The following is a 15,731-nucleotide window of genomic DNA, read 5'->3' on the forward strand; positions in this document are numbered from 1 at the left end:
GTTAGGCATAATTTGGTCTCCCCTGTACTCTCCTCCACCATACAAATGTGATTTTGAGTACACCTTACACCCTGATCTTGCTTTCTAAATATCATTCTCCATTAAGTGGATCCAAGACTTTGTACTATTGTAACTTTTCTATAAATTTGACATTACTTCAAAGTAAAACAATGTAAATATTCCAATTTAAAAGGATGTAGATGATGACCTGAAACAACAACAAAAAAATCACACAAGTTTTCCAAAACTGATGATATGGAACTCAGACTGAGTGTATTTATTTATTATAATCTCCAAAATAATTTCAGTTGGTACAACTGCTTCTTAAAACTGTATCAACTACCAGGCTCAGAATTTAATTACAACCAAGCAATTCACAAAAACACTTTAAGCAACAAAACATGCTTAGTAGTTCCTTGAGAAAGGTCCTTCAAATGTGTACAGCATCACTGGGTGTTACACAAAACTGCTAGAAGGTTATCCTCATGTGTCCAATTTCCTAATGTTGTTAAACTCCTATGGCATCTGTGATACTTCCACATCTCATCATAAAGGCCTTCATGGGGCAATGTGCCTTCTTCCTCTTACATTTTAAAGGATATTCTAGATCATTCCTTAGGAAAGTAAAACTATGAACAGTTTAAGAGGGAAAACAAGTTGCTTAGACTTCTTTTATATTACACACTTCAATTATGGGTTATTTAAGACTTTTTAAAATTTGTCATATTTTAAAAAGTATCAGTGGGGAGGAAAGTAGAAAATATTTACCAGCGGTTAGCTTCTCCTGAAATCACAGTTTTCTGAATACATGTAGCATCACTAAAAATTTTTCACTATGTATTATAATACATAGCTTGGAAAGAACTTTAATATTTTGGACTATAGTCTTCATGTCTTAAAATAGTATTTTGCTTTATTCCTTTTATAATACTAAACTCTTTCTTTTAAAAATTTATATCTGTTTTATAGCTATGAGTCTCATTGTATATTTTCCACATTTTGGCCTGACCTTGTTTATGAAAAAAATCTAACATCTGCAACTTCAGCTGGTTATACTGGGAAGAAGAGGGTTACCATAATTTTATTATACCTTGTATTAACAATAAACCTTCTCACAGAGAAGAAAATACTTTAAATACCTTAAGTCATATTTACAACAATAAAATTCACATTTCATGCTTTAGTGAGACACTTAAATCACAAGATCAGTCCTCATAGTTTATTGGAATAGAGCCCTTCTGTACCTGGCCTGCTGCTGTGTGCCAGATAAAAAGCTCTGGATGTTATGAAAATAGCAAAACTTATGCCATCCTCCTATCAAGTAGAAAAACTGAGGGTAGGCCTTCCCAGCCATCAAGTGGTGACAGAAATCCTGTGTCATAGTGAAGTGACAACCAATGCGCTTCAGACCATGGGTTCCCGTATGAATCAACTTGATTGTTTGAAAAGTGCTAGAGAGCCCAGATGTTCTTTAATGTGAGTTGAAGGACAAAACAGCCCTTCTGAGCACAGCCAAACACCTCATTTATGTGTCTATTGCACAGGATTTTATATGCTTCCAGAAATAGTGCTGTATTTCCTTCCTTAGCTACTATATACATTTCTCTGATAAGTTCAGTGTTTCATTGGGAAAAGTGACTTGCAGAGAGTTCCCCTTTGGGCCAGGGCCAGACTGGTGGCTGCTTCCACCAACCTCGTCCACCAATAAAACACTCTCTGAATCCTGCCCCTGGGAGGAGTCCGAGGTCTCGGATATTCGCAAAGTCCTCAGGGAGGTGGTGTCTGCCTGGGGCAGGCCCATGCCAGGGACACCGGGAAGCAGATTCCTGCCTCCAAGCCCGTTTTCGCTGAGGTCGGGCATGTAGAGGAGGGTCTGAGATGTGCTGCTGGTCTCCTTCAGCTCCCGGGAGAGGAAGGAGCGAGAGTGGCCGGACATGGCAGAGGATGTCCTTCTGCTCTCTGAGCAGTGCTGTCCCGAGCGGTCTCTGCGGGACCCGCCGATGCGGCAGAAGAGGCATTTAATCTTCTCTATTGCTTTGCTGAGCACGGTCTTCCGCAGAAGGATGTATATCCAGGGGTCCAGGATAGGGTTCACAGCAGCAATTCGGATGGCCTGCAAGTCTGGGTTTTTGCTGATTTCTTTCACCAAACGTGGCTGATATAACTGGTTGATGAACACCCGTACCTGCATAAATGAGATGCCCACGTTTAGATTTTGTCATTAATCCACTGGGGAAATATTTGCATCAGTGTCTAACCTAATAACATTAGCTAGCTGCCCTCTTTTCTGTTATTAAGTGCCAAGAAAGAGCAGCTTACACAACAAGCCTCAGAGAAACCGGTAATTGCAATTGCACAATCACATTTGTTTTGAGTTCGTGTAACATTAATATTTCTGTAAACTACCTTATGGGTGTCTTCCTTAGATCAGGGATGGTTTACAAAAATGCAGTGTATGTACAGGCAACACATGCATGAAGTTCCTTGAGAAACATTTTATTAACTTCATTTCTGTGAGTGCTTTTAAGTTTTTGTTATTCAATGAAGTATCTTCCCTCCATCCATGGTCACTGATTTCCCTTATTCAAGCTGCCTTTTTATATAAATGAGACCCATTCTTTAAGTCAACTAACCATCCAATGATCACAGAAAAGTCCACAGGTTTCTTTATTATAAAGTCCATTGGTGGGCAGCCCGGGTGGCTCAGCGTTTTAGCGCTGCCTTCAGCCCAGGGCGTGATCCTGGGGACCCAGGATGGAGTCCCACGTCAGGCTCCCTCTGCCTTTGTTTCTGCCTCTCTCTCTCTCTCTCTCTCTCTCTCATAAATAAATAAAATCTTAAAAAAAAAATAAAGTCCATTGGAAACTTTCAAACCACTAGCTGAATCTCCTATCATCCAGAATGACCAGAGAATAGTTTCTATTTCCTCTATACAGTCCGTTTTACCAATTATAATAATAATCCTCTAGTATTACCAATTCTTCCCTCAAAAACCTCTTCCAATCTTTCCCCCTGCCCTGCATTTCTGTCCTGACCTCTGTATTTCCTGACCTTTGTCTTTCCCTTGTACTGCATTTTCTCACGTGAATTACTGTATCAGCCACCCAAGTTGTTTTCCCACCTCCAATTCCTCTCCTCTCCAATCCGTCCTCCAAACTGCCACCAAAGGATTCTTTCTAGAAAGCAGATCTGATTGGGCTACTCAACTGCTAAACTTTCAGTGGCTCCTTGCTGCTTGCAAACTGTAGTTTTGCTCAATAACCACCATTAGGTCAATCCTCCCCCAAAACTCCCGTCAGAATCATTCCCTCCTGGGGCGCCTGGGTGGCTCAAGTCAGTGAAGTGCCTGCCTTTGGCTCAGGTCTGCTCAGCAGGAAGCCTGCTGCTTCCCCTGCTTGTATCTCTCTCTCTCAAATAAATAAATAAAATCTCAAAAAAAAAAAAAAAAAAGGGAAAGGAATAAAGAATCAGTCCCTCCTTTGTGTCTACATAGCATTCGAGCCAAGTGCTGAAAACGCCTCTGCGCAGACCAGTAGAGAAGACAGGCTCGTTCTACTGCAATTTGAGCTATTTATGGCAAAGGGCACATCTGCCAGCCCACCATGGATGGGTAGGCATAAATGAAGGAGATGCAAGGACGACCTAACAACCTGTGTGCTGTCTTATTTTTGGCGGTTCACAAATTTTGTTATTATAATCACTTATTTACTCATATTCTTCCATGCATTTAATCATTTAATAACAGGCATTTATTGTGTGTTAGGCGTTGCCATAGGTCTGGCCACAAAAAGTTGCATTAAATACCACAAACTTCTCGAAGGCAGGGAGTAACCTACAGCACAGAAGACAGGAAGGAAGACCAGCTGTGACTGCAGGGAGATGAACGGAAACGGGAGAGGTGCATAAGTGGGCTCGCCTACCCCAGAGCAGGAGGGGAGGGCATTAGAGGGTGTCTCCTGTGGGGGGAGGAGGCTAGCCTAGAGTTTTTGATGGATAAAGGAGAGTTTGCTAAATTTTGAAGGAGGGACATAGCATTTCTTTTTTTAAAAAAAATATTTTTTTATTTATTCATGAGAGACACAGACTGAGAGAGAGGCAGAGACACAGGCAGAGGGAGAAGCAGGCTCCATGCAGGGAGCCCAATGTAGGACTTGATCCCGGGACTCCAGGATCACACCCTGGACTGAAGGCAGGTACTAAACCGCTGAGCCACCTAAGGATCCCCGGGACATAGCATTTCAAATAGAGGTAATTCCAAGTGTAAAATCATGGAAGAATGAAATTATATTTATTGATAAATAAATATATTTATTTGTATAAATATATTCTAATGAAATATATTTCATTCTAACAAATGCCAACTTCTGGGAACTTCAAATGACGTAATGAAGAGAGCATGAATATATATAAAATTAAAGACGACTACAGTTTGTTCCTTAGAGGAAAAAGCACTTGCTAAATGTACACTCTTAAATTTACTCTTAGAGTATTGTTATTATTGTCTAGATCTTACTTGTAATTCCACTAGGATCTTTTATATAAAAATCTCACTTCATATAAAAAGTGGTTCTAAGATAACTGACCTCTGTCTTTAGCAATTATTTAATAATTATTACTTGCCCTTAGTAATTACTTTAGGTTAGGGAGAAGTAAGAGGGAAGTCTCAGCCAAGGAGGATGCATAAAAACCGTAAGGAGAAAAAACTCACAAAAACAGAGCTGGAGCCATATAACTAGGGGCCACTATCTCTAACTTTAACAAGACTTGAGGACAGTGCTACTTTACCATGCGGTATAATAAGTAATATTCATGATATATGAATCACCATGAAAGAGATGGGATATTTCAGAAAGATTTCTAACAGTTTAGATAAAATAAGTTTAAGATGTTTAAAGAAATAAATTGCATTAATCTGCAAAACTCAACTCATGAGAAACTTGTTTGTAGATGAAACTATATCAGTGAGTTGTAACCATATTTCTATTTCTTCCTTAGCGGGAATTCAGACCTTGATCAGCTACAGGTCTATAGTCCTTTCCTAAGAAATACTAGTGAAACAAAGCATTTTGGTTTCTTCTTGCCATAATCTTTTTTTAAAAGATTTTATTTATTAGAGAGAGAGGGAGGGAGGGAGGGAGGGAGGGAGAGAGAGAGAGGGAGAGAGAGAGAAAGCGCACATGCACGCAGGGGGTAAACAGAGGGAGAGAGAGAAGAGGGCTCTCCACTGAGCAGGGAGCTGGATGTGGAACTCGATCCCAGGACTCTGGGATCATGACCTGAGCCAAAAGTAGATGCTTAATGGACTGAGCCACCCAGGTGCCCCCTTTCTATAATCTTTATTGAGGCCCTGAGCTATGTTTGGGCACTGAGAGATGCCCTCCGGTCTATGGGCCTTTGTTCAGGTGAAGTGTTACCAAGACCTGAAGGCTTTGAGAACGTATCAAGCCACCCTGTTGGTGGCTGATTCTGGTCTGAGACCCAGGTCTCTGGATGACTTCCATGTTGCTCTTTCTGTCCTACAGTCTGGCTGCCTTTCTGTTTAAGAATAATTTCCTGACAATGGAATTACTGGCAAAAAGCATGGGGTTTATATATTATTCACATGACATACTACGTTCCTAAAGATGAAAAAAAAAATAATGGACTTAAATCTGTTAGCACCAGGCCTTCCCTGTGCATGTCTTCAGGAAAAAAACCTAGGCAGGGTCTGGGAGAACTTGTGACAGCCTCTGGGTGGCAGTGTTGCTCCACCTGGGAGGTTTGGGTCCACAGGCTCTCCCCTAAGCAGCAGCTTGCAGAGCCATCTCTAAGACCCTCTTTCGGAACAGAATCCTAGTTAAGTCTGAACTTTGCACATTTCTGAGATTTTTAACATTGAAATCTTTTGCTGCTGGTTGCCTCTCCCACCACTTCCTCAAAGGAAACATGGTTAGTACTGAAAGGAGGAAAATTTTTGAACAGTTGTAATGGATATAAAAGGAATTAAATTTGTAGCTATTTGCCGGAAATGTATTAGGAGTTAGCATTTTATTTTAAAATCTCTATGACGTTTTAGAAAAGCCAGAGTGTTGTAAAAAATAATAATGGGCTTTAGTAATCAAAGGTGACAAGAAGAAAGGAAAGCATCACATCAATCTGTGTCTCACTTCATCCACAGCCGTAGTTGATTTTGACTAGTGTCCAAGGGAATGAAGGAAGCCCTATTGTAGAGTTCCATGGGTGGGGGCGTGTGTGTGCAAGCTTACAATTAATATAAGCCACTGAGCCTGGCTATTTAATGTCATTTAAGCAAAGGGGAGCCCACAGGATAGCAATAAAGAGGAGTATGAAAAGCAACATTTCAAGTTCAGATAAAAACAGTCTCAAAAGTTGGTCAAATTATTTGAAAAAGAAAATCAAGACAAACCAGTTTTCCTTTGTAGCATGTACTCATTGGAGATGGACTTGAGGTGGAGAAAAAGACAAAAATGAACAAAAGCTCCATGCACTCCATAATGCTTGAAAAAGTTTAGCAATCTCTGCCTCATTTTAAAGGTTACTTGGTTTGCTCTCCCCAAAGCAGGGGACAGTCCAGATTAAGATGGGAATATCGACAGCAGTACTCCAGTGGCAAATGGGGAGGTGAAAGCACTTTTCTGGAATTCCTGTCCAACAGGCCTTATATGCTTCACAAATAAACATGTTCAGGCAGTTTTCAGGGTTGGAAGAAGAGTGTTCCTGACGAGACCACCTCTGCATCAGGAGAAAAAGACACCTTAAAACAGCACACTGGATACCAAAACCATATATACTCTCTTGCAATTTTAAAAGTGAATATTTTTTTAGGAGCTGCAGATGTATGCATGTGGTTTAACTTTGATATCGGCAGGCATCACAATATCTTAAACTTCTCGAAGATGATGCGGATTCAGGAACATTGGAACATAACTTGGAGAAAATATGATAAATTCAAAACTAGGTGTGATGACAGGAGAGCTACAGGGAGGTTGTGTGTTGTAGACGTACATGTACAACTCTGAATCAAACGTATCTCTGTTCAAATCCTGGCTCTGCTCCTTCTAATTAATGTACAAATTATGAAAGTGCTTCGTACCATGCCTAGCACATAACATATATGTCTGCTGTCCTCACTTTTTTGGTAACCCGTATGTGGAAGTTTGGCTACTGTGGAATATATGAGTAATTTCAAAACCACAGCTTAGAAGTAGCTTTGAGGTGATGATTTGGTATCAAAAACATGTACTTCCTATGTAAGAAAAACCTGTTAGCAGGGAATGTCTAATTGAAAAAGAACGTTGAAATTTTGATTGGACTGATTTAGTAACTGACTGTCAAAGTACAAACACTTTCCAGTAAATGACAAGATCCTGGAGTGGGATTTGTGTGTGCTATGTGTTCTGTTCCAAGAACATAAATGGAATTATCTGTGTGTGTTCAGTTATCTAATTGCCCTGTAAAGAATCCAAAATTGACACAGCTGTTACTAGAAATTCTTACTACTTTTTTTTTTAATGACAAAAAAAATCTTTAAATAAAAGAGAGTGGAAAGAGTTCTTGCCTGTGTGGCTCCGTTCTTCCCTCTGGGTCACTAACTAGCCATTTCCTGCAGGCAAATTACTTAATCTCTACAGGTCAGTCTCTATATTGAAAATGTATTTCTGAAGTGTTGTGTTTTGTTTTGTTTTTAACTCTGACTTTAATCACTTCATCTCTGGGGGGATGGGGAGAGAATCTTGTCAGTAGATGTTCCATAAAACCAAGCTCTGACAGGTCAGTAAAGCACAGAAGTCCACGAGACGAAGACACCCCAGCCCCCTCCCCCAGCAAGTTGCAGAAGGATATAGATTCCTCATCCACAGTTGAGAAAACTGAGAAGCAGAGTGAAAATACAGGCTAGCCCTGCTTTCCTCACGATTCAGACGAGATGCTGGATATGGGAATACCTTTCTTTGATGTGCTAACTCTGCAGTTTTCAACATTTCTACCACTAGGTCTGTGATTCCATGGTTATGGCTAAAACACTGCTTTCAGGAATTGCTATTTTTTTTTTTAACTTAGCCAAATTTATTTGAAAAATAATGAAATCCTTCAAGTTCTGCTGTAAGAGTACTCAAATTGATGGCATTATTCTTACGCCTTTAAATATGATTTGTGCTCATCTGAAATCCTATCAGTTGTCCTAGGACTCCACTTCCAGTTTGCCTGCAGTAAACAAAAATGTATCTATTAACACAGTTTTCCTCCGCTATAATCAATCTTTCTTGATCCAATGTCTTGAGGGCTTTATAGAGACAACTGGTTTATAGTAAACAACCAAATAAACACTCACAGGAAGTTATTTTCCTAAAGATCTGTGTTTTACTTGTCCGAGGCAGAAGATGAATCAAATTGGCCATTCTACCCCTAACAGAGATGAATACTTGTTACTTCAGAGTAAGGAGAAAGAAAATAAGAAAAGGAAGTAAAGCAGTATGCAGGGCCTCGGCTTGCTTCTGCACCGGGGAAAAAAATGCCTTTTCAAGTCCTATAGCATAACTGTTTAGCCCTGAGGTGCAAGATTTGATTTTATTGTTCTCTTGACATTAGTAACTGCAAAACTGGGCACCAGAAGTTGATCTAGCTACAGTATTTAACACTGGGACCTTAGGAGGCTGTCTTGCTTGCATATTTCTGAAGAATTCAATCCCTTATATTTATCTCGAGCACAGACTCTCATTTCTTCAGCTTTTTCTGTGTTTAAAAACAACCAGAGACTGGTTTTATATAGAAGAATAGGCAAAATGACAAGAACCACCTTCCCACTAAATCTTTGTCATGTAACGTTGTCGAATGTCCTTACACCTTCTCCCTTCATTGATTATGACTCATTTTAGAAAATTTCTCAAGTTTAGCATTTTCTTAGATCTACGACTAATTTCCCAAGCTTTCCCAAGTTTCCATTCCAAGCTCTATTTATGAGACATGTGTTTTGGATAACAAATCAAAATTTACTTTTTTTCTATAAAACTTGGTATCAAGTGCCCTCTAAGAGCCACCCCAGTTTTTCTTCCCTGGTGTCCAAAAGACAAAATTTGGCTGCCTTTCAGTGACTGCTTGTTAACCTTATACACGATGTCAAGCTTTCTGAAATTCCAAGTAAACTCTATTTGCTCTATTAGCCTTTCCAACACATTTTAAGTGTTTTGAAGGATTTGATTTTCCTCAAGTAGGATTAGCAACTAACTTGATCGATAAAGGTAAAAAAGGTGCTTCATTAGTTTCCTTGGAACTGAAGATAGGTCCGATTGCTTTAATGTCAGGGTTCAGAAACTTTAAACTTAATTTACAAATGGAATATAAGAAACATGAAAACACAAGAAAGCTGTAGAAGTAAGCCAAGGAAGACTATAATTATGGGTCAATTCCCCTTTTAACTCTTCCAGTAACAGCCAAACTGTGGGTGGGTAGTGTAATGACTTCACTGTTTATCATTAATTTACAATTAAACTGATTCTGAAATTAGAATTTGCTAGCCAGAACTAAAGGCTGGCTACTACACTGAAGCTACTATGGCTTGTATGATTCCTTATCACTTAAAAGGGCATGTGAGTACTTTTACTACGTGATTCCTTCTTATCTGAGCCAGTTTCAATTTTCAGAGTAAAATTTCTTAGTATCTACTGCACATTACTGACTTTATGTTAACAGCGGATAGTATTCGCTAGTTAAAATATGGCTAATTTGCAGGCTAGAAATATAGCTCCTATAGTTCCTTGTCTCTAGCTTCTCAAATACCTTCAAAGGCCTTGTGATAAATAGCTCTGCACCACAGGGGCCAGGACTACCACTTCAGTCCAAGAAAACAATTCACCTGTCACTGTGCAATCATCAAGAGCTTCATATGCTTACCTTCCTGTTTTAAAAATATGTGTATGTTGCTAAACCTCTTGCTCTAATTCTTCAGTTCCTTAAAGTGGATGTTCTGTACATAACAGCCACTCACTTTGTCATTTACTGTTCTGCAAAACAGAAGGCAGCAGCCAGAGAAGGGAGCCCTAGCAGGAGCAGGCTTGTTTCTTCCAAAATCTCACTCTATTCTGAGTTGCCATTACAGACAGTAAAATATATTTATGTGGTAAATTATATTGGGTCCTGGAATGGTTTAAAGGCCCTTCTGGCCAATTATATTTATTTCTGTTTATACAAATTGTCAAGAAGCTACTGTACGCTGGCTCTTAGCCACATCTAGGTTCCTTTTGTTTTACACTCACTTTTATCAGATATAATATTTCTATATTAAAGATCCCTGGACCGTATTAGTAAGAGAAAGAAGGGTATAACACATGCTCATTACATTTCTTTTCCCTTGTTCCCAATCATCAGAAGAGAAGCCCTCTGTTTTTGAGTTGGTAGTTTAGCATATCTAGAAATGCAGTGTTTTGAGAGATGGAAAAACTCAGAACCTATTGCTTTCAAGAGAAACTCTAGATGAAGTATTATGCGTAGGAGTCCATCAGTTTCTGGTGCATTCCATCTTAATGACAGGCAAAGTAGAGAGCCAGGTGCATTTTCAACCTTTCTGCTTGTAATATTTTAAAAGCTAACCCAAAGGCAATTTTAAAGAAGGCGGTGTCCTAAAAGTGAAGAAGTGAAGTGTGCCAAAACTCAGATGCACACACTGTACAAAGGCCAAAATTAGAAATGTTCTAGGAGTGAGACATGATGTAATATTATATGAACAGGGTTTGGAGTCAGGTGGGTCTGAGGTTCATCACAAGCTGCAGAGTTTCAGCTTGGCAATAATGAGACGACCATCTCTAGAGCTTCTCCTCCTTTAGAATGGCAGTGTACCTCTCACAGTTGTTGAGAATTCGAATTCAATAACCCACGTACATCAGCCTGCCCTTAGGAGGCCCCTTGAGAAACCTGGCTTCCCGGTCCCAAGAAAGAAATAAGGAACCCGACTCTGGGCTGTCCCCCAGTAGGAATCGAGACCCACGTGTGTAATGAGAGGTCTCCCCAGGGCAGAGCACGGTAAAGAGCAGGGAATCTAGCCTGACGCTGTAGTTCTGCTAGATTATTTTAAGCAAGTCACGCCCTGTGTAACGTGAGGGCGTTAGACTAGACCCAAACGCATCCAATCTCTCTAGCTCTAAACTTCTACATAATCTACCAAAACAAACCAACCCCCCAAAAAACCCATACATAAATCAAAGCACCCAAACCCCACTGCCCTAAGGAATGGCGTATAACAAAGAGAGATCACTACCGCCCCCCCCCCCCCCCCCCCCCCGCAAAGTTTCCGGTATCTGTGGTTCTCGGTGGAGGATGGGGCTCAGTCACGCTACAGCGGTTCCCCTCCACATCTGACAGAGTGGCAGGTGTTCCCGGAAGGCTCAAGGCCAATGTCAGGCAGCGGGGGGTGGGGGGGTGGGGTAGGGGGGTAGGGGCTGTCCCGGGAGAGAAAGGAAACGAGGCTTTCGGAGAAAGAAACTCTGGGGCCCAGGAGAAAAGCACCTGCTGCATCTCATTAGGGATGCGGCGTTAGAGGAGGCTGGGCCTGCCCTGGGTGTCGGAATCCCACCCCGACCTGGAGGGGGGTGGATGCGGGGGACAGGGCCTGCACGGGCCCCACGCCCGGCCACTCACCACGAGCGGGATGGAGCAGATGAGCACCACCAGGGAGGTGGCGATGAGCAGGATGACCATCTGGATCTCGGCGCCCGCTATCCCGCGGAAACTCCGGCGGCGGCGAAAGTCGCTGAGGCGCGGCAGCGCGGGGGAGGGGGCGGCGGCGGCCGGGTGGCTGCGGCAGAGCGCGGAGGGCACCGCGAGCGCGCCCGCCGCGGGGTGCTGCTCCGTGCCCAGCGACGTGCGGCGCATGAACTGGCGGTGCATGCGGAGCAGCGCGCCGCACACCAGCACGTTGCACAGCACCGTGGCCAGAATGAGGAAGGAGCTGAAGCCCGCGTACATGTAGGAGAAGGCGGCGTGCGCCGTCACGTTGGTGGTCCAGTCGATGAAGCACCAGGTGTCCGGGTACTGCAGCCGCGAGCTGCCCAGGCCCATGTTGGGCAGCGCGCAGAAGAGCACGTTGGACGCATAGACCGCGACGAGCGTGAGGCCCGCCAGCCGCTTGTCCACGTAGTGGCTGTAGAAGTAGGCGTGGTTGATGGCCAGGTAGCGCTCGATACTCATGGCACAGATGATGCTGAGGCCGGACAGGCTGAAGAAGAGCAGGATGAAGGTGCTGTACTCGCAGAGGGCCTCGCCTCCCGGCCACTGGCCCTTCATGTACGTGGCGATGGTCACCGGACTCACCAGCAACGTGCCCAGCAGGTCGGTGACGGCCAGCCCGCACACCAACGTGTAGAAGGTCGTCTCCTTCTGCTCCTTGCGCGACTTGCACAGCACCACGATGGCCACCAGGTTGCCCACTACCCCGAAGATGAACATCACCGCCGGGATGGTCACCGGGCTGTTCGGACGGTCGGGGGTGGAGGAGGCGGACGCATTGGCCCCGGGAGTGGACATGGCGGTGGCCCTGGGCACGCGCGGCCTTGGATGGAGTTCGAGGCTGGGTCTGGGGGGAGGAGGGGGGGGGAGGCAAAGACCGGTGAGCGGAAATGACCACTTGCAAGGGGTCAGACCCGCGCCCCAGAAACACGATGTGATGAGAAAAAAAAAAAAAAAAGAGGAACAGCCGGATCCTGGGTCGTGGCTTGTGGCCACTTACCACCTTGGGCCACCGAAATCCCCAGGCTCCGGACACGTCCTTCCAGAAGCACCACCCCACCGCCTTTGGGATCGGCCGGTTGATGCCGCCGCTCTCTCCTCCTCCCCCCGCCCAACGCTCCCCACCGCCAAGACGAACAGGACCCATCTCCAGGGACGAGTGAGTGGTTCGCTCTCACTCGCTCCTCCCGGGAGCGCACCGCCCGCCCTCGGCCGGGGCCCCCGAGCCCTCCTCTCACCTGCGGTGGCCGCGGCGGGGGCGGCCGCGGAGGCCCCCAGGGTCAAGACGCAGACGTCCACGACACGCCTCAACCCGGCCTCGGCGCGGGCCGGGCAAGCCTCTGCCCTGTCACAGCCGGGGCTCGGTGGCTGCCAGGCTTCCGGAACTGGGGTCACAGTGGCAAGCTTTCGAACACCTGGGAGAACCAGAAGGGCAGCGAGATGGGTCAGTGCAGTCCGATCCCGGGCTTCGTCCTTCGGCCTTCCTCCTCCTTCTCCTGTCTCCCGCACCCTCAGAGGCGCGACCGAGCCCGCAGGTCGGGTCCCCGGGCGGCCGGCGCCCAGGTGTGGGGCCGCGCGCGCAGGTGGCACGGAGCCTCCGCCCGGCGTCTGGCCGCCCCCCTCCTCGGCCCCGGGCAGCTATCGGGGCTGGCGGCTGCCGCGGAGGCTGCTTCCGACGCCCCGGGCGCGGCTCGAGGTGCCCTCGGCCTGAGGCTCTGACCTGGTTGCGTTCATCTTCCCCCTCCCGGCCGCGGCTTCCCAGCTCTGCTCTCGCCCTTCCAGCCTCTGTACAAACTTTTCTGCTGCTCCAAGTTTCTCCGACCGAGGCGGGGACGCCCAGCGCGCGGCCCGGGCGCCCATTGGCTGCCGGGCAGGGGGCGGGGCCTGCGCGCCGGCTGGGGGCGGGGCTCCGGGCTGCGCGCGCGGGCCGGCTCCCCGCGGCTTGCCCCGCCTGCTCGGGGCCGGGGTCGCGGAGACGTGGGCGCGCGCCCCGGGCAGGTGGGCCCCGTGCGCCCCGGGGGAGCCCTGCCGGCCGCCGCGCCCCGGGCGTCCAGGGGGGCGGACTCCGAAGCCGGCACGTCTTCCCCCACTGCCTCCCGCTCCGAGTGGGCTGTGTCTCGCACCTGCTGCACGTGGGTCTGCACCTCTGGGTGCCGGGGGGGCTCCTGCTTAGAACCCCACCTCGGGGCGGCCGAGGTGTGTGCGCGCGGCCGCGGGGGCGCGGGGTGGGGAGGGCGGGCGCGCGGGCGGGGCTGCGGGAGGGCCGAGGCGTGCCCGGCGGGGGAGGGCGGCCGCGGGGCGCGCGGGGTGTCGAGTGCTCGCGGCCCGTCCCGGGAAGCAGGCGGTCGGCCGGCCTGCGGCGCCCAGGGTGCGGCCTTGGCTCCGCGGGGCATCCCCGGGCGCTGGCGGCGCAGCCCTGCGGCAGCGGGGACAGGTGACCCGCAGGTGCCGCGCGGGCCCCGGGATCTTCCTCCTCCTCCGGGCGGGCGGGCCGAGCTCCGAGCCCTGGCCCCGGGGCGCTCCCGTTGCACACTTGCCCCACGAAGGCTTTGCCGCGCCGGCTGACCGAGGGCGCGACGGGGGCTCGCAGGTCACCCGAGGGGAGGACTCCGCGGTCCTTGCCTCCGCGACGAACTCCTGGAACGGCCGCGGTGCTCTGCGTTTTTTCTTGAAGCGGTTGGTTTATCTGGTGGTGGGGGTGTTTGCACCCTCCTTATTCCCTTCTTCGTACGCTGGTTCCCAAAATCAGGACCGAAAACAAAAAAGAAAGGATTGCAAAACTCCGTGGTGTGATTCTAACGGCTTCGTCGTGTTTTTCCTTTTTTTAAGCATTAAGAGATCGTGTGGGCCTTTTAAATTCCTAGAACAGTTTCTTTCCAAGTGCCCATACATGCATCTTAACCTATTGTATCTCCTCATAGATTAAACAGATAACTAGATTCTTTGATATGATAAGCAGGTATTCGTTCCTTAAATGTTATTTCTTGAATAAACAAACTTCGTAAGAATTGATCCGGCCCTCCTGTTACTGTCAAATGGCACGGCCCGGTAGCAGATGAGCAACAGGAGAACCAGAGAGGGCATTCCAGACTTCAGCTCATTACAGGACATGAAATCCCTGCACTCACTCTTAAAGATGCCATATGGATATGTTAATATGGCATTATTCTATTGTTTAAACTGTTTCCCCAGGAATATTGGTGATTTGGAAGGAGTCTATAAAAATAATTGCTGCCGATTGGTCAGTTTCCTGGTCTCCTCTCAGTCAGGGTAACTAATAACCACTTCTGTCCTCTATACTTTTCTTTGAGTAGTAACCTCTAGGGTTGTGTCAGTGAGTACAAGTCAACACTAGAAAAATGAAACTGCACGTTCTACCCCTATTTTTCCCTAACCACATTACATCACTATCACCCTGTCAGGTGGTTGTCAGTAAATATATGAAGGGGAGGTGGGAAGTTCCACTTATACTCATTTTATGCTAATAAATTTTTTAAAATTACTTTTCATTTGAAGTTCCTCAAATGGAAAACAGGATTGGGGTACGTGTTAATTTTTTTGAGGATGAAGAATATATTAAATATAACAAGTGAGACACACTGCTGAAATAGTAGTGACAGGTTTTAGATGTCATTGGTAAGCTGGGCTTATTATCAATGGAACTGTCTTTTTTTTTTTTTACTGGTCCTTTAAATTGTCTTTCCACAGAAGCTCTAGGAAGATTAAAATAAAATGAGAAATCAGGAGACCAAATGAAAAAAAAAATTAATGAGGTTTACCTGTACCCTCTTTTACCTGTATATGATTCTTAAAGCTAAAGTTTAGCCTTCAGAACTAGAATGTGAAGGTTAGGAAACAACGATTTTGTTTCCTTAATTTGAAAAACTGGGACATTGTAGTTTCCCTCACACTCTGCCAGCAATCTACATTGCAAAAGGAAATAAAGAATTTTCATGAATACATAGACAATTCTTGTCATTGTTTGTATATTTCAAGGAAGAGATTTTTATTCTAAA

General features: G+C 45.9%; 1 protein-coding gene across 1 annotated transcript; it reads right to left on the reverse strand.

Annotated features, from left to right (window-relative positions):
• Positions 1-248: 248 nt before the first annotated feature.
• On the reverse strand, positions 249-13,094 carry PTGER4 (prostaglandin E receptor 4). The gene is made up of 3 exons (XM_025436343.3): positions 12,954-13,094; positions 11,629-12,562; positions 249-2,185 (listed from the first exon to the last, which is right to left on the reverse strand). The coding sequence occupies exons 2-3, from the start codon at positions 12,511-12,513 to the stop codon at positions 1,592-1,594; spliced, it is 1,479 nt and encodes a 492-aa protein (XP_025292128.1). The 5' UTR covers positions 12,514-12,562; positions 12,954-13,094; the 3' UTR covers positions 249-1,591.
• Between the last annotated feature and the right edge of the window lie 2,637 nt (positions 13,095-15,731).

This window comes from Canis lupus, chromosome 4, assembly GCF_003254725.2.
Source record: "Canis lupus dingo isolate Sandy chromosome 4, ASM325472v2, whole genome shotgun sequence".
NCBI classification, from domain to species: Eukaryota; Metazoa; Chordata; class Mammalia; order Carnivora; family Canidae; genus Canis; species Canis lupus.